General features: G+C 40.8%; 1 protein-coding gene across 3 annotated transcripts in view; it reads left to right on the top strand.

The window, feature by feature from the left end:
• The first annotated feature begins 11,198 nt into the window (after positions 1 to 11,198).
• The window catches only part of Graf (GTPase regulator associated with FAK), a 537,792-nt gene continuing 530,007 nt past the window's right edge, over positions 11,199 to 18,983 (top strand). Inside the window, exons 1-2 of one of the 3 annotated variants that reach the window (XM_090379073.1) lie at positions 11,199 to 11,242; positions 11,392 to 11,597. In XM_090379073.1, the coding sequence (XP_090235199.1) occupies positions 11,444 to 11,597 (154 nt within the window). In that variant the 5' untranslated portion in view covers positions 11,199 to 11,242; positions 11,392 to 11,443. Of the gene's footprint in view, positions 11,243 to 11,273; positions 11,598 to 18,983 lie in introns of those variants that run through there. The other 2 variants (XM_090379075.1, XM_090379076.1) reach the window with 2 other exon arrangements.

Below are 18,983 nucleotides of genomic sequence, written 5' to 3'. Positions count from 1 at the left end.
GTCCAATTTACAGACATATTATATACGGCGCATATGACCTAAGTTGCATATGGCCTAAGTTGCATCCGTAAAAGCAGAAACTACTGGTGGAATGAGGACTGTAGGAATGCAAAAAAAGAAAAAAACCGTGCGTGGAATTTATTCCGCAAATACCCTACCACTGCTAACCTGATAAACTACAAAAAACTTAGAGGTAAGGCCCGCCATATTAGGAAGAAAGCAAAAAAAAGACTCTTGGATTCGATTCGCAACTGAAATTAATGAAAATACTGACGTAAGAATTATATGGAAAAAAATCAGGCAATTAAATTGAAATTTTCACCCATTGTCCTCCCCACTTATCACCTGGAATGGGCTGGAACTGTCTACTCCTGCAGAGATTGCAGATGCCCTAGGCGCAGTATTTTCACAGTTATCTCAATCAACGGCATACGAACCATCATTTCAAAAGATTAAGACTTCAGCCGAAAAATCCCACCTGAATTTCAGAACCAAATCCTTTTTATAATGTAGAACCAACCACTCACTATGCTAGAACTTCAAAAGGCTCTATCCAATGCAAAAACAGCGCTGCTGGCCCTGATGGAATATACAACATAATGCTACAGCATCTAGATAAAAAATCGCTATCTTCGTTTCTGACATTCTATAATCGCATCTTCATGGAACATTCATTCCCCAGTTCCTGGCGTCACTCTTTTGTACTGGCAATACCGAAACCAGGGAACGATCTCTCTATGCCTAATAATTATAGACCCATTTCTCTCACCAGCTGCTTAGGTAAAACTCTAGAAAAAATAATACACCATAGACTAACATGGTACCTTGATTCCCAAAACATGATATCTGATAATCAATTTGGTTTCAGGAAAAACCGATCATCACTGGACCTTATGATCAAAGCAGAAACAAATATTAGGAATGAATTTATTCAAAATAAGCATCTCGTCATGGCATATCTCGATGTAGAGAAAGCCTTTAACACCACTTGGCGTTTTGGCATCCTGAGAGATCTTCATTCCCTGGATCTGAGAGGTCACTTACCTTACTTCATACAGAATTTCCTACAGCAGAGGACCTTTCAAGTTCGCTATCGGCAAGTCCTTTCCAAAACATATATACAAGAAGGTGTCCCTCAGGGCTCTGTTTTTAGTGCAACTTTGTTTGCAATGAGAATAAACCAGTTGACTAAAATTATTTCCAATACAGTGAATTCATACCTATATGCTGATGACCTGAGTCTCTTGCAGTTCACAAAACATGAGTTATATTGAAAGGCAACTTTAAACATAAATCAATAATATCAAACTATGGATGACACAGAATGGTTACCGACTGTCTTATCAGAAATCTAGTATCATTCATTTTTGTAACAAACGATAGATGCACCTAGATCCTGAAATATACTTAAGAAACCAACCTGTCGCTGTTGTGAACGGCGTTCGTCTTCTTGGTGTGATTTTTCACAATAAATTGGACTTTACAGAACACATTAAACATCTATGGACTGTTTGCCAGAAAAAAATGAACTTAATAAGAGTTATTTCTTCTACATCGTGGGGTGCAGATCATTGCACCTTATTTCACTTATATAGAGCCCTAATCAGATCTCGCCTTGATTATGGTGCCTCGGTGTATGATTCTGTTAGGGAAAGCGTATTATTACGTCATGCCCCTATTCAACATTCTGCCCTCAGGATTGCTGTAGGTGCTTATAGAACATCGCCAGTACAAAGTCTTTATATTGAAACCCATGAACCACCCCTCAGGCTCAGGAGAAAGATGTTACTCCTAAACTACGCGGCCAAAATTCAAAGTATATCTACTCACCGCATTAGGCCAATACTTAATGATCCACAGTTCTCTATGCACTATAGAAACAAACCTAGAGCAGTTCAACCTACTGGCATCAGATTGCAGGAATTATCGCAAACGTGGAATATACATCTTGACATTAAAGTCCTCCAAGATTCAAACAGTGCAGATCCTCCATGGTCTTCTATTAAAACATCCTGTGACAGCTATTTCCTAAACTGGGGAAAACATTCGCTTGCAAATATCAATATACAACTCCATACTGCTCACACACAAAATTATCCACGTTTTACAAAAGTATACACTGATGGATCAAAGTCTGAAGGTGGAGTCGGGGCTGCAGCCGTCTTTCCATATAACACCATCTCTGTTTCCTTGCTCACTGAATGCAGCAGTTACACAGCAGAATTATGTGCCATCAACCTTGCCTTATAAAATATCCTCCATCTGTCCATCCAAAAAACTGTGATATATACAGACTCACAGAGTGCACTTATAGCCTTGCAAAATTCCTCCTCGCCAATATATCCTGTAATAGCAATAATAAAATCTCGGCTGATGCATATCCAAGAACACCAGCAAGTAGTCATCTTTTGTTGGATCCCAGGCCACATGGGGATATCAGGGAATGAAAAAGCGGATTATGCAGCAAAACAATCATCCAACGTAGCATCGACAAATTACTACGTTCCATATATTGACTGTAGATCCTATATAAGACATGTATGTAAGGAACAGTGGACACTTCTATGGCAAGGTCAACTGCAGAACAAGCTCCTGCAAATAAAATCTGAACCGCAGTTATGGGCTTCCAGTTTCCGTGTAAACAGAAGGGAAGAAGTCCTCCTGTCCAGAGCGCGAATCGGTCACAGTCACCTCACCCATCTTTATCTACTCACAGGAGACGATCCTCCGAAGTGTACTCACTGCAACTCTTTTCTCACAATCAAACACACACTTCATCATAATATAGGCAATGATGCAAATCTTCTAGAATTTTTCTGCTTCCTCAAAGAGATACAGCTATATGATCGCATCTGACATGATTTTCAAATCACAATGTCTGAACTCCATATCGTTGATAGGCGCAATATGGCCCTTGTAACCCTTGCACCAGAAATAACAATACCAATACTAATACCAAGTGAGCAAGGAGCAATCGAAGTAGAAAAGGAACCCCTACTGGAAAATCCAACGGAGACTGATGACCCCCAATGACTCAAGCTAAACAGAAGAACCAGACACAACCAAAGCCAAACATCGTTTGCCCAAAATTGGACCAACAATGCAAAGAGCAAGACCTAACTACCTAAGGCCAGCAAACAACATGCCATCATAATTAAAGCTACTGATGGTCATAATATCACCAGTGAAGAAATAAAAGAAAAAGTAAAATCCAAACTAGCCCCGATATTAAAGGACGTAAAAATACCCAATATTAGGAAAATTAGAGCCAATGGCATAATCATAGAAGCGCCAAGCCAAGAAGACCTGAAAAAGATCCAAAACTGTTCTCAGTTACAACAAGCAGGACTTCAAGCTGAAATTCCTAGAAAGTTCGGCCCCACAGTTGCGATATATGACATTCCAAAGGATATTACATATGATCAAATTATAGAAGACCTATATTATAAAAACTTAAAAGACGATGCCTACACGGAAGAGGAGGTCAGAGTGCAAGTTAAGCTCCGATTCCCCATCAAACCCCAAGACAAACGACCCTACTTAATTGGATACTCCAGGTAACGGGATATAAGAAGAAAATTACTGGCCAACGTGAAGAAAGTCTACATAGGCTGGACGGCTCATACGGTCAAAGATTATACAGTGGTGCCTCGCTACTTCATCTGCCTGGGACATGGACACCAGGCGGCACATTGCACCGAACCTGGGGGCACTGCGCCCTGGAAGGACACAACACTCAAGATTGTCCTGAAACACTAAACTGCCCCACCTGTACACGAAAGAAAAGAAACCATTCATTCAAAGATCCCAAATGTCCGAAGTACCTAAAAGCAGTCGAATTTGTAAGACAAAAAACCGATTATGAGTAACACACAAAACAACAGAACCATAGCAAGAAGAAGAAATTCAAGCAACCTATTCCTACAACTAAACTTGCCAAAGAGCCATTGCCGTCACAAATGATATGACCAAAATTCTAATAGACCAATCTATACAAGTAGCGGCACTACAGGAACCCTACTCGTATAAGGGAACAGATAAAGGAATCACACTGATCCACCGAATCATTCAATCAAACCCAATCATAGTGGGGCAAGGTGGAAATGCAAGAAGACTGATCTGGGCTGCCATTGTTATAACGGATCCAACCATCACGGTGACCAAGGTCACATCACTGTGTATAACGCATGCAGCCTGTGCTTGCCTTGAAGGCTACTTCGGCCAGATGTATGTGGTGTCCTTGTACTGCCAGTGTTTGCAATTTGCAGATCCCATCCAACCATTCACAGTCTACCTGTAACTCACACTGAACACCCTGCAAAACAACTCAACTCTATGGAACAGCCCACAGACAAACGACAAAGGGCAGATCACAGAGGAAGTTATTGTTATAGACCAGCGTGAGACGCCATACCAAAAGGAAATAAGGCAAAAAACAAGTTATATACAGGGTGTCTCAAAAATATTGGTACAAACGTTTAGGGGAGGTAGGTAATATCTAAAGGAATGTGAATCGCATAGGAACCCATAACGGGAAACGTCACGGGAAAGTAGTACCAGAGGCACGAGAAGCAGAAATGACACAAGACAGTAATTAGCGGCAAACATTTATTTGACATAATATTAACAATGGAGTACGAGATGGATGCATTTCATGATGTTACAACAGATGCTCGAAGGTTCTACCATGAGACGCGATGCATGCGTGACACCGACGCAGCATGGATTGGCGGACACGGTCGGACACACCTGGAGTTTCTTTGACAGTAGCAGCAGCGCAGACGAGTCTCTCCACGAGATCCATTTTCGTCTCCACAGGCGATTCATACACGATAGATTTGAGGGCCCCCAACAGAAAGAAATCAAGGCTCGATAAATCAGGTGAGTGTGGGGGCCAGGCAACGGGTCCACCATGGCCAATCCATCGACGCCCAAAACGCCTGTTCAAATGGTCACAAACACACCTTCCATAATGGGCAGGCGCCCTGTCATGTTGAAACCAAATGTTGCGTCTCACATTATTGCTGGAACATGTATGGGTATGGGCATGAACAGGTATGGGCCGACTGAGTAGTCACCGACCATGCCTGCCCACACATTTATTGCGAAGCGATGTTGTGCCGCATGGGGGCGCACACCGTGTGGGTTGTCGTGTGCCCTCACATGAGCATTGTGCTGATTGAATAAGCCTTCCCGAGTGAAATAAGCCTCATCCGTGACCAAAACATAGGCTGGAAAATTCAAGTCTTGCGCACTTTCTTGGAGAAACCACTGCGCAAAAGCCACACGTGCAGGATGATCTTGGGGAGGGGGGGGAGTAACTGAACCCTTGGAGATGAAATGGGTATAAGGAATCGTCGTGCCAGATACGCTGTACATTGCAAGGAGACACTCCTAAGGCAGAGGCAACGTCACGTGCGCTGGTAGTAGGATTATTCTGGACGGCATTCAACCCACTTTCTTCCATGGCGGGAGTTCGTTGACCCATAATGACCCATAATCTCACAAATTTTGATGCACACGTGCAAACAAACAGTGATCCGGTACATGTCTGTCTGGGAAGCGTTCTCCACAAATTTGTTGAGCGGCTCGTCCATTGCGCTCTGCTAATCCATACACTAGGTGCATGTCTGCCATCTCACAGTTCGTATACTGATGCATGCTCTTTGCGGCGACTAACGCGCGGTCTACCGACTTCCGGTGACGTTCGCGGTTATGGGTTCCTATGCGATTCACATTCCTTTAGATGTTACCAACCTCCCCTAAACGTTTGTACCAATATTTTTGAGACACCCTGTATAGGGCCCACGACGGAACCGCCCTTCACAAACGATGAAATTGGTCACGCTATCGCCAGCATGAAGAGCAGGAAATGCCCGGGCCATGATGCCATTAAAGTTGAGGTCCTAAAGAGGGTGTGGCATTTGGTCCTGCAAGCCATTCATGGGACCCTTAACTCCTGCCTCCTTGCTGGCAGCTTCCCAAGGACCTGGAAACTAGCCAATCTGAAAATTATTTTGAAAGGGCGAGACAAGCTAGACGCCTATGGACAATAATTAAACGACGACAACACGAAATCTCACCTTTTCTTCTACTCCCCCACCAACCTGAGTGGGGGAATCTTTCTACTCGCTTAACATTTATTCCTTCTAATTAAGTCAGATCTTCACTTAGACATGTCCCCTTTCTATCCTCCTCTTTCCTCTACCTTTAGCACTCCTAAAGTTCTTTAGGAGTGCTCAGCATGACGATAGTAGAACCCCAGCACGGCTTCACGTGGCAGGGTTGGGGGGGTGGAGGCGGCGACTCGGTGTCTTTCTCTCCACCTGTTCGATTGCCCATCCAGTCACTACACACAACAGAACAATGGCCATAGGATCCTATATCCTACCGCCCGATCGTCCTCCTTCCAGTCTTGGGCAAGGTCGTAGAGAAAGTCATCGCAACCAGATTGATGGAGGCATACAAATCAAAAGGCTTTTACTCACCAGAACAATATGGCTTCACCACTGAACGCAGCACTAAGGATGCAATCACTGAATTAATAGCAACCAGAGACAACACCGGCAGCAAATACCTCCTTGCTCTCTTTGTGGACTTCGCCTGGGCCTTTGAAACACTATGGTGGAAAAGCACCCTCGCGAGGTTCAGGGAGGCCGAGATCTCTGTGCCCCTCTACTCCCTGCTGTCTGACTACTCTAAAGACCGTGAAGTTATGGTGAGAAGTGGAGTTCATGAAATCAGGAGGAAAGTCACAAGGGGTTGCCTGCAGGGTTTGATATTGGGCCCCTGATGCTGAAATCTGGTGTTCGACTCCTGGTTGGGAAAAACCTTTCAATCATCTACCTTCATTGCCTATGCAAATGATCTCACCATACTCACCGTTGTAACCCTAGGAGAGAAATTGAGAACAGGACAAACTTAATTCTCAACGAACTTGCTACATAGACAGAAAACAGCACAAAAGGTGTCGACAAAGAAGACAGCACATATGTTCATCAACGGAAAGCTTGACAGGGAGCGAACGCCAGCAATTAAATATATGGATCAAAGGATCAAGTATACCTAACAAACAGATACTTGGGAATAATAGTACATGAGACACTCAGCTTCCTCCCTCACGTCAAATGTATAAAAGAAAAAAACTAAAACCTTGTTTACTATAAACTAGATAACCAGACGAGAGTGGGGTCTTAAAGCTCACACATTAAGGCTCTATTACAACTGCATTTTTCTCACAACTCTTCCTACTGTGCCGGGGCTTGGGGTTTATAGAGCGAAGAAGGTGGCTCTGATTAAGCAGCTGAATCAATACAATGGCTCGCTCTACATTGTCCATAGCCTCCCGGACAACCTCTACTATGGCCCTACAGGCACTGCTTGGCTAGATGCTAGCCCATCTGGAAATACAATATCGGTATCTTAAATACCTTGGATGACATCGCCATCAACCTACAAGCTGAAAAGAAAGAGGAACTAACAAGAATAAGAAATAAACTGAAGGAGAGATGGCAGGAAATCTGGTCCACAGCTGGAGTGGGGGACATGACTAGGCACTACATCCCGGAAGCAAAAGAATTGACCAAGAAAGAAAAGCTTTGGATGGCACCAGGCCTACACGCAACTTTTCTTATAATGGGACACGGTAGCTTAAATGCCAAACTGCACCAACTAGGACTGGCTCAAGCACCGCACTGCCATTGCGGTGAAATATAAACAGCTGCCACATCCTCGAAGAATGTTATTACTATCAAGACCTCAGACAGGAGCTCTCCTCCTTGGTGGATGCCATACCGCCAATGAATAAAGAAAACCTGATTGCAACAGAAAATAACTTCATGGCCTTTAACACATTTTCCACCAAGGGCTTCAAAAGAAAAGAGGCTATTAGAAGAGAGAAGGCCGAAATGGACCCGACAATCGCCAACTCATGTACAATAATTAAGTGAGGACAGCATCAAAACTCACCTTTCCCCTACTCCCCCACCATCCTGAGCGGGGGATTCTTTCTACTTGCTTAATTACATTTTTTCCTTCTATCTAGGGCAGATATTCCCTTAGATATGTTCCATTTCCATCCCCCTCCTTCTCCTTCCTCTGCCTTGAGCCCTCTTAAAGTTCTCTAGAAGTGCTCAGAATGATGACAATAAAACGCGGCACGCCTATGAACAATAATTAAACGACGATAACACGAAATTTCATCTTTTCCTCTACTCCCCTACCAACCTGAGTGGGGGAATCTTTCTACTTGCTTAACACTTATTCCTTCTAATTAAGTCAGATCTTCCCTTAGACCTGCCCCCCCCTTTCTATCCTCCTCCTTCCTCTACCTTTAGCACTCCTAAAGTTCTTTAGGAGTGCTCAGCATGACGATAGTAGAACCTGGCACGCCTTCACGTGGCAGGGTTGGGGGGCCGGGGGTGGGGGTGGTGGTGGGACTCGGTGTCTTTGCCCTCCATCGGCTAGGTTGGCGATCCGGCCACTACACACAACAGAACAATGGCCAGAAGAGAGATGCCATATTACAAGAAGAAATGAAGCGGCTAATGGGGGAAACTCCTGGCTCCTCTCGGGCAACCCAACCCAACACACACACACACACACACACACACACACACACACACACACACACACACACACACACACACACACACACACACACACACACACACACACACACACACACCATATTTTTTCCTGGCAGAAGAAGAGCTTTTCCTACCCTCGCTCCCTTTTTTTGTGGGGTATGCTCATGTGGGGCGATCCCCTACTTCCAACTTCTAACCACGCAGCCTTCTGCCTTCCCCCACGCTTTCTTCTTACACAGCGTCCACATGTCAAAATTCAAAAAGCATCAAAATATATGCCCACTCTATTAGAAAACTTATCATCTTTCAGCGATTGTCTCCTTATAGCCGCTTTAAACAGCAACTAAGTATCCTCTCTGGCATCTACTCTAATTCCATAGTTTTCCTCAATTTATTTAGGTCCTAGCCACTGGAACAGCTACCGGATGTACCATTGTTTCTAAAATACTCTGGCAGGTCTTGCCAGAGTACTTTAGAAACAATGGTACACCCGGTCAGCCTCCCCGAGGAGAGGTGTGATAGCGTTTGGTCCCACTATTGGCCTGGCGGCTAATTGACCAGATGAACAAAGGGTACAACACACCTCAAAATACAAAGCTTACTCGCAGAGATGGGAGAAATCTCAGGAGCCGTTAGACACCAACATACCTTACCTAGACATCATTGCTGACCAGGTACACCCTTTCATGGCAACGGTCTTCCCCTCTTGCGGTTCCGTCTTTCAGCAGGATAAAGCTCCATGCCACACTTCCAGGATTGTTCGAAACTGGCTCGTGGAACACGAGGAAGATTTCCAGGTATTGTCTTGGCCTCCAAATTCCGCAGACATCAATCCCATCGAGTATCTGTGGTTTGTGTTGGAACAGCAACTCCGATCTGCGGCATCTCAACCACGGACCTTACAGGAGTTAAAGGGATGTGCTGGTCACAGATACCACAAGACACATTTAGAAAACACATTTAGCGTCCATGCCTCGCCGGGTACGAGCTGTTTTGGCTGCACGTGGAGAACCAACAACAACAACAACAACAACATATTAGGTGGTCATAATGTTTTGGCTCATTTGGCCCTTATATATATTGTATCAGTGAATTGCGTGTGTTCGCATGTCGATTTGCTTGTTTTTCTGGACGAAATAATCCCACTGTCTGGGGGAAAAAAACCTTGCTGTCCACGCCTCATCGACAGGATTCGAACTCGGGCCTTTTACACCCGGCGTGGGGAGGACGGTGACGATACCACTGTGCTATTGGAATAGACAAACAGCTACATGCAGAAAATATCTATTGTCCGACATGTACAATATGGTATTATGATATTCCCAAATTGAGTAATTCTAACCATTCTGACATACTTGATGCTGTAGTATTTCTCTCACTGTGTAGAAACAAATATGAAAATACTTGTAATCTTCGTATGGGATATAAAGCGGATTGGGTCATAGTTGCTCTTCTTTCTTGCTCTTCGTTCTTGCTCTTCTTTACATTCTGGGTTCTAATGAAATTGTTCCCTTCATTTCCAGTGGTAATGCTTCAATTAAATGTTTTATGAACTGGCTTTATATAACCAGATATCCATCTGAGTACCTTGTAAATTCAGATAAGGGGCTCACATCTGGTGAGTATGGGCCCGACACACCCAGGGTTCTGAGCTGGGTATCACCGCTCTCTCTCGGGAACTTTTTTTTTTTTTTTAACAGAGAAATTTTATTTTATGGCTGGTGCAGCAAAAGCTGCAGGCTTCCTTGTACCATATGGCTAATAATAATAAGTTCCTACACACGTACTAACTAGGACTACTGTTAGCTCCAGTATTTCGTGTTTTTGGTTTTGAAAAAAAAAACAAAACAATATATATATATATTATTAGCTATATGGTGTTAAGGAAGCCTGAGCTTAAAATTCCCGAGTCACCCTCCGAGAGAGAGAGAGAGAGAGAGAGAGAGAGAGAGAGAGAGAGAGAGAGAGAGAGAGAGAGAGGGGGGGGGGGAATCACCAAGAAAGAGAAGAATGATGATATCCAGCTCAGGACCCTGGGTGTGCCAAGCCCATACTCACCGGATGTGAGCCCGTGGGGTTAATATAAAAGTTTAATTGTAGTCTAATCGCTAATGAAAAAAATTACAGTGTTCTCAAGAGAAGACCATGAAAAACTGAAAAGAACTATTTTTATTTTATCTGGTGAGTTTGGCCTTGGCACACCCCGGGTCCTGAGCTGGATATCATCATTCTTCTCTTTCTTGGTGATTCCCTTCTCTCTCTCTCTCTCTCTCTCTCTCTCTCTATCTATCTATCTATCTATCTATCTCTATCTCAGGGTAACTCGGGAATTTTTTTTTTTTTTTGGCTGGTACAGCATAAGCCTCAGGCTTCATTGCACTGTATAGCTAATAATAATAATAATAATAATAATAATAATAATAATAATAATAATAATAATAAATAATGTTTTTATTTTGTTATTATTTTTTTTTCTTGCATCAGTGGGTCGCGATCTGTACTCACAGGAAATATCGTTTTGGAACCGGAAGCATTTTTATACGTCTGCTGTACATGTAATTGCTCTGCTTATAAACGTGACTCGTGAGCGCCTTGAAGCGGTGTTTAAAGGAAACATCGGTTGTAGTGTGGTTATTGACACGCCTCAATTCGAGGTTTTATGTGTTGGGTTTTTTAGTTTTTTTTAAAAAAGTTCAATTGCATTTTTATTGGCATCAGTGACCAGCATTTTTACAGAAAGATTTTAATGTATATATACATATATTATTTGCAGTATGTTATGTATATTTTTTTGTCCCTATAGCACAGCAGTTTGTTATTTCCTGGACCAGTTGAAATCGTGCTGACGTTTGAAGATGGGACTTTTGCCGCTGGAATACACAGACTGTCTTACAGATAGTCCATATTTTAGGAATAATCTTCACGCTCATGAAAAGGAACTAGACAGAATAAGTCAAGCAATTAAAGGTCTCATTAAGGATGTCAAAGATGTGTTGTCTGCAGCTAGAAGTAAGATTAAATATATAAAAGTTAATTTCAATCGTGTATTTTGTTGACATCTCTGAAACTTGTCTACAGCGATGCGCTCTCCAACCGCTGGTCATAGAGATTATCTAACTTGAATATCGCATTTCGCAGTATTTCGGAAAAGCCCTTGTGCTTAATTCAGAGTGCCCTGAAATCATTGATATTTATTTTATTTCCTACAGTGAAATTTTTGTTCACGCACAGTTACCTTGCTTGTGGGATGATGTTTACTTCCTTGTAATCTGCTATACTGTATGTTGTGTCCGATCTTTTTTTTTTTTTTTTTTTTTTTTAATTCCCTACACGTGGTATATACTAGATAGGCTTAATTATTGTGTTGATTCATTTCGATAAAACCAGCAGTGGAATGCGAGGGTTAAATTTTTGATAATTACAAATCCAAATTTATTTGAACTAGTTTGAGGTAACTACTTGCATTATTTTTCACATAATTAACTTTTGTAAGTTTTTATTTTGAATTTGTAAGTTCTTTTACCAAATCATTTCAATAATAAATTGCAGCCATTGAAAACAATCGTTATTAACCCTTAAATGTAAACTTTTGGTGTGAGAGACCATGGGCCTAGCCCAATATTTGAGATTTGTTCACTTACAAGAAAATTAATTGTCATTTGCCCCTGTGTAATTTCCATTGAGGGAAAATAAAGCAGAGAGCAGCAATAATTGTTTGTGTAACTATGTATCCCTTCTGTCAATTTTTGCTTTTTGGTGGTATCACAGACCAAAGGTTAGCATTAACGATATAATATTTACTCTCAGATTGTAAAGGACTGAAGAGTGCATTTACTAATAGAAAATTAGTGTTACACTTTTTCCATTGGGTTCAGTAAACTTTTAATTATTTTATTTTATTACTTATGATCTGAAAAGAGTTACCAGGAAACCAGTTACATTATTTATAATTTATAAATTGATTTAGATTTATGACAAAGCATACATGGCTCAGATAGGAATGTAACCAACCCATGGTCAATTGGTTTGCATATGTGCCCCTTACAGAGGACTTATTGAAACAGCCATACAGACTTACTATTTTGGGAACACTGCAAAAAAAAAAATAAGCAGGTGATCCCTAAAGAATTTCCCTTATTTTGCTACTGAAATGGTATGTTTCCATATAATTACTGCATTTTACGGCACCTCCGTAGCCAGGTGGGAAGGAGCAGCAGTACGTAGCACACACACACGCTTCTTGATTAGACCGGGTTCAAGCCCATCACCACCAAATACGGAGGATGCGGAAAGGTCAGGGAATGACAACCACATATTCCTGGAGCAATATGGCCTTAGTTGCTAATGCTCCTAAAAACCAAAATAACTAACTGCATTTTAGTAGCAGTAATCCCAGGATAACAGACATCCATTGCCTTTTTACATTCCATTCAACAATTTATTTGAATCTTGTTGAAGTAGCATACTCATTGAATGTCTTTTGCCACTCTGTCTGACCCATCAGCAAATTTGAATATTAAACTCGAAATGCTTCCATCATTGTTATTAATTAATGCTATAAACAGTAAAGGGCTCAGCACTAAACTTTGTTTAACATCACTTATAAAATCAGTCTACGGAAAGAATGGCTATTTCATAGTTGCCACCTTCACAGAATTATGGGGGAGCATTTGCTCTTTTTACTTGATTTGATCCATTCTCAGTCTACCTGTCATAATATAATTGGTGCCAAAGACATAGCACTTACCTGGTGAGAAGCTAATTAACAATGTTTTTCAGTAAGATGCCAAACAAATACAACATAAAATTTTAAGAAGACATATGCAACATTTTCTGTGTATTGTAAATAGAAAAAGCTGAGATGTTTGCTTTGTGTAGTGTATATACGGTGGAAGACAAAAAAAACTGCTTCACCTTAAAAAAAGTAACATTTGTATTGAAACATATAAGATATTGTTTGATTACAGTCATTTTGTTTGTTGCGAAGCAAAGGTATTGCATCAAATACCACTTCTATTGCATCAGCCATTTCTATACATACGGCGTTGGAAGGGTATACACGCTCGTTAGTATCCTGCTTTGCGGAGGTGTAAGCATGAATCCGTATGTTCAGTGGACATCAAGGAAAAAAAGTGTAGCTGTTGCTCTGTCCCGGGAAGGGCTTTCTACGTGTGTTGTCACTGATAAAATAGGCTGCCACCAGTCAACAATAACCCAGTGATGTGAAGGGAAGACCTAGATCAGGCCGTAAGAGTGACTACGCCTTCAAGGAGATCGATATTTGAAACGGCTATGCCTTTGTAATCGCCATGCTAGTGCTCCTGATCTAACATCAGATTTCAACACCAGAGGCAACATGCCTCTGGTGTTGAAACAAATGCACACACTAGCTCAAGACGGCTTTCGGAATGTGGTTTGCATGCCTATCAGCCCAAGTAGAAGCCTTTGTTGACCCAACAAATGAGGAAGAAGCGACTTGCATGGGCTAAATCGCATGTTTCATGGACAAAAGTGCATTGGGACACTCAACTTTTCTGATGAATCGAAATTCAACCTGCATGGCTCGAATGGGAAGTGATATGTCAGAAGATGAAAATCGGAGGTATACCATTCTGAATGCATGACATGGATTGTTCAGTTCCCCACTGGTCAGATGGCCTGGGGATGCATAACGAGTAAAGGGGTGGGGCAAATTAAGTTTATTAACAGAACAGTGAATGCAGAAACCTACACTGCTATCTTGGAGGAGTGCCTGAAACCTGTTATTAGGGATCACCACACACGTCCAAAACTGCATTTTTCAACAGGACTTAGCACCTTGATACACAGCAAAATTGGTAAGTTTTATGCTATTTAGATTTAATGATGAGTTTGTCTTCTTGTCTCACAAGGCTTAAAACTTACTTGCACCAATGTTTTCCCTCGTTTTTTTTCTCCCTTAAGGTGCAGTCCAGTCATGCCTCAGAAATGCTGGTTCAGGCCGCGCCTTGAGTGCTGCGTACAGGTCTGGAGGCCTCATTTTGGGAAGAATGTGGATTTGCTTGAGCGTGTGCAGAGAAGGGCAACAGGATTGGTGAGGGGAATGAAGGGATCCTCTTACCAGGAGAGGCTTAAGTTCTGCAAATTGCAGTGGCTGGAGACTAGGCACCTGCGCGGTGATCTGATTGAGGTGTATAAGGCCTTGAATGGGTTGAGCACTGAATTCTGATGGGATCCTTCCACTTGTTCAGATTACGAACCTAAGGGGGCATAAATTCAAATTAAGAAAAGACAGATGTAGAATAGATGTTCGGAAATTTGCCTTTAGCCAGCGGGTGGTTAATTGCTGGAACAAACTTCCATCTGTTGTTGTGGAAGTTGATAGGTTGAATGAATTTAAGGAGGAACTGGACAGGCATTTGGAGGGAATGGTGTGATTTTTTTTGGCTGATGCTGCATAAGCTCATACACTTGCTTTCTTGCATCACATGCCACTACTACTACTACTACTACTATAATGTCGTCTAAAATTGCTTAGAAGAAGCAAACAAGTAAGATTCAGCTGCAGGAGAGCATTGTAATTGTGTGGTACCACAAAATTGGGCAACCGTATATCCAGAAGTTGATTAACTCTATGCCAGATTGTTGCAAGGCTGTAATTGTAGCTTGAGGAGGAACAACAAAATATGAGGACTTATTTTGCTGATTTACAGTGCATAATACTATTATGTTAACTTGTGATTTCAGTTTGTACACGTAAATGATCGCCATTTGCATGATTTCTCATATTTCCATTAATTACACATTTAACCCTTTCAGAAGATATTTATGGCAATTTGGTATATCAGATGGAGTCTTTTTATTGGATTTCATTCACAGAGATTTATATCCCATCTAACAAATGCATTTCAAACCTTTCTGCACCCCATAATGCAGCGCAAAACACATTATTTGGAAAATTCACAAGTGATGCAGTTTTTTTGTCTGCCACTGTATACATGATTTTTCAATTTCAGGTGGCAGGAAATGATGTAATCGGACACCTGCAAACAAATAAACTTAAGGACAGTGTATAGTGCATAAAAAAGAAATACAAAAATATCATTTCATACTGAAGATGATGTCATACATGCTTGTTTATTTGCATCTTTTGTTATAGAATATAATCTTTCTCTGAATTGTGTTGATTGTGCAAGCATTCAGAAATATGTTGAAAGAACAAAAACAAGAGGTATTGTTAGCAAAATTGCATAGATAGGAAAAGAACAGGCGCTGATGGCTCTGAAAAATGGGTAATTTTTTATTGCTGCAGATGACAGTAATGAAAGCACCTTCAAGCATATTAAAAAAAAAAAATGTAAAATTGAAAGCAGCTGTGTTGCAGTACCAGTATGGGAAGGTGAATCTACAGATCACTGAGCATCTTCTGAGTAACTTTGAATGCTTGGTAGACCTAAAAACTGGAATAGCAAGGTTATTAAAAGGTAGATTGAGTACTTGTTGGAAATACAATGCCCTTGTTAAAGGGAGCTACATGCATACCTGTGAAAGTGAATGAATATATTTGGTGGACATTTACTACTATGTAGAAAGAAGTACTAAAAGAAAAGACAGATTTAATCAACTTCAGCTCCACTGTCTTGAAAAAGATTCTGAAGCACATTGTGTGTACACATTGGCTGTCTTTGGCTAAATGTGCAACTAGATTGTTAGAACAATAGCATCCTTTGACAAGTCTATTTAAAGAAATGGTTAGAAGCCAAATGGGCACTTTTCAGAGTTACCAACTTAAAAAGTACAGCAAGCAATCATTAGTGAGTACCACTGACTCGTATCCATTTCATGATCCAAAATAAGTTTTGACTCCTTTACTTATGTAAACTCGAAGGAAGGGAATGAATCAGATTGGTCCACTTGATATCGATGATTCGATTGTTGGTGATCCTGCTGAGGTAGCTGACAAACTGAATGAGTATTTTTCAACTACATTCACACACGAATTATTAAGGGAGGAGAATGCTGGAGTTTATCAAACTGTAGCAGGGAGCTAAACGATTTTGTAATAACTGGGAGCAAAGTGGAGAAGTTGTTGAAGTTAAACATAAGAAATTCTCCTGGGGTGAATGGGATCTATCCAGTTATATTAAAGGAGACAGCAAAGAAAGTAAGCATGCCCTAGCCATGATTATGAAGGCATCCTTGGACTCAGGGTAGGTCCCCACGGATTGGAGATGTGCAAATGTATTCTCAGTTCACAAAGGGGGATCAAAAGGTGACACAAGTAATTACAGACCTGTTAGTTTAACTTCTGTTGTTCTGGGGAAAATAATGGAATCATTGGTTAAAGAAGCACTGCTGGATCATCTAGACAAGACTGCAGTTATAGTTCACATATATAGCATGGGTTTGTTAAGGGGAAGTTTTGTATGACCAATTTGATTGGATACTACAATGTGGTCAGAAAGGAACTGGATGCAAAAAATATTATTTATATCATATACTTGGATTTTAGGAAAGCTTTTGATACTGTTACACATGGAAGATTACTGTACAAGTTGGAGCAGTATGGCATTAATGGCAACTTGCTGCTATGGATAAAGGGATGGTTGAGTTAATTGAAGACAGAGGGTGGCAATCAATGGACTCTGCTCTTCATGGACAGTTATTAGTGATGTCCCTCAGGGGTCCGTATTGGGCCCTTGCTATTTTCTGTATTTATCAATGATATTGATAAAGTTATATCAGGCTTAATGTCTAAGTTTGCTGATGATACAAAGGTTGGTAGGGTTGTGATAGCTAGTATGCCATTGCGGTCGGATCTGGAAATGTTGAGCAGATGGGAATAGAGGTGGAAACTGAAGCTTATCATTGACAAATGAAAGTATTGCATGTGGGTAGTAGGGCTTACAATACCAGTCAAAATCTTAATACCGGTATTTTTAATTTATGATACCGGTATTCCAAAAACAAACGTTTTTTTTCAATAAATTTTGATGACAGTTAGTGCAATAAAGTAAGGAAAAAACAAACAAACAAGTACTGTAGTTACTTGAATTCATGTTTTAAATAAACTTTTATTTCAATAATAAATATTCTGAAAAAATCATTAAAATACAGTTATTCTAAAAACAAAAAATACATATTGTTACTGCAAAGTTTAGTTATGTTTAAGCATTACACTACCTGTCTGAATAAAGTGAGCTCTTAAGAAGCATAAGCAATCACCAATATGATCGTTTTAAAATGGATCTAATTTTGGTACATACAGTATTTGATTAGTGACAGAAAATGCTCTTTCGGATTCTATTCTGGTACTATTGTACTGAGATAATCATAGACGACCTAAGTCCATATTTTGTAGGTTTTTGAACTTTTTTAGCAAAAATAGTTAAAAGTATTTCATTAATTTCCGACTCAAGTTCATCTTTTAAAATCTCATTGGAGTCAGGCAATTTCTTATTTTGGAAAGAATTTGTGGAACACTGATGTTCTGTTCAGTGTTGGTCTTCCATGGTTGAATTATATTCTTCATTTTCTGAAGGAGAAAGACGTTTTATTAAGCAAACTATAATTTTCACTATAGTATCTTTACTGAGTCTGAGAGAGAGAGAGAGAGAGAGAGAGAGAGAGAGAGAGAGAGGATAAGGATTAAAGAAGAGAGCAAAGAGTAGTTAAGGAATTCTTCACATATATAAATGCAAAGAACAGAAGGACAAATGAGATTGGACCCTTATGTAACGGACGTGGGACAGTATTAGATACCACAGCTGAAGTTGCAGATGAACTCAACAGTTACTGTGCATCGATATTTACATTAAAAAAACCCTTTGTGTCAATGAGATATTATGGAAGTGAAGTTGAAAAAAATGTAATTAATGATGTTGAAATTTCAAATGATTATTTAATGAGAATTTTCATGTCTACAGGCAAGTAAGGCTCTTGTGGTTAATGGCATATACCCTATAATCTTAAAGGACGTGGCAAGTGAGTGCATTGAGCCATTAAGGCTAGTTATGAGAGCATCACTGGACTCAGGAGAGATTCTGTTGGATTGTTGTAAATTGGAACATAAAGGCGGTTCTAGGAGTGTAACAGGAAATTACTGATTGGCCAGTCTAACTTCACTAGTAGGGAAAATCATGGAGGCAATGATCAAGGCTGGAATTCAGGATCATTTAGATGGAAATGGAATTCTGTAGGATACACAGCATGGTTTTGTAAAGGGAAAATAATGTTTAACAAATCTGGTTAGCTATTTTGACAGGTCACTCGTGAGCTGGATTTAGGGAGTAATTTCGACATTGTTTATTTGGATTTCAGCAAAGCATTTGACTCATTCCCACATGAGTGGTTACGGCTGCAGGGCTCCTGGGGAACCCCCAATGATGCTTGCCACCACCACCTGGAGGTGAGCCA

The sequence above is a fragment of the Mastigoproctus giganteus genome, chromosome 8, assembly GCF_048544385.1.
Source record: "Mastigoproctus giganteus isolate SK-2022 chromosome 8, ASM4854438v1, whole genome shotgun sequence".
Classification (NCBI taxonomy): Eukaryota; Metazoa; Arthropoda; class Arachnida; order Uropygi; family Thelyphonidae; genus Mastigoproctus; species Mastigoproctus giganteus.
The sequence above is the reverse complement of the archived record's forward strand: the minus strand, read 5'-3'. Positions and strand labels throughout refer to the sequence as shown.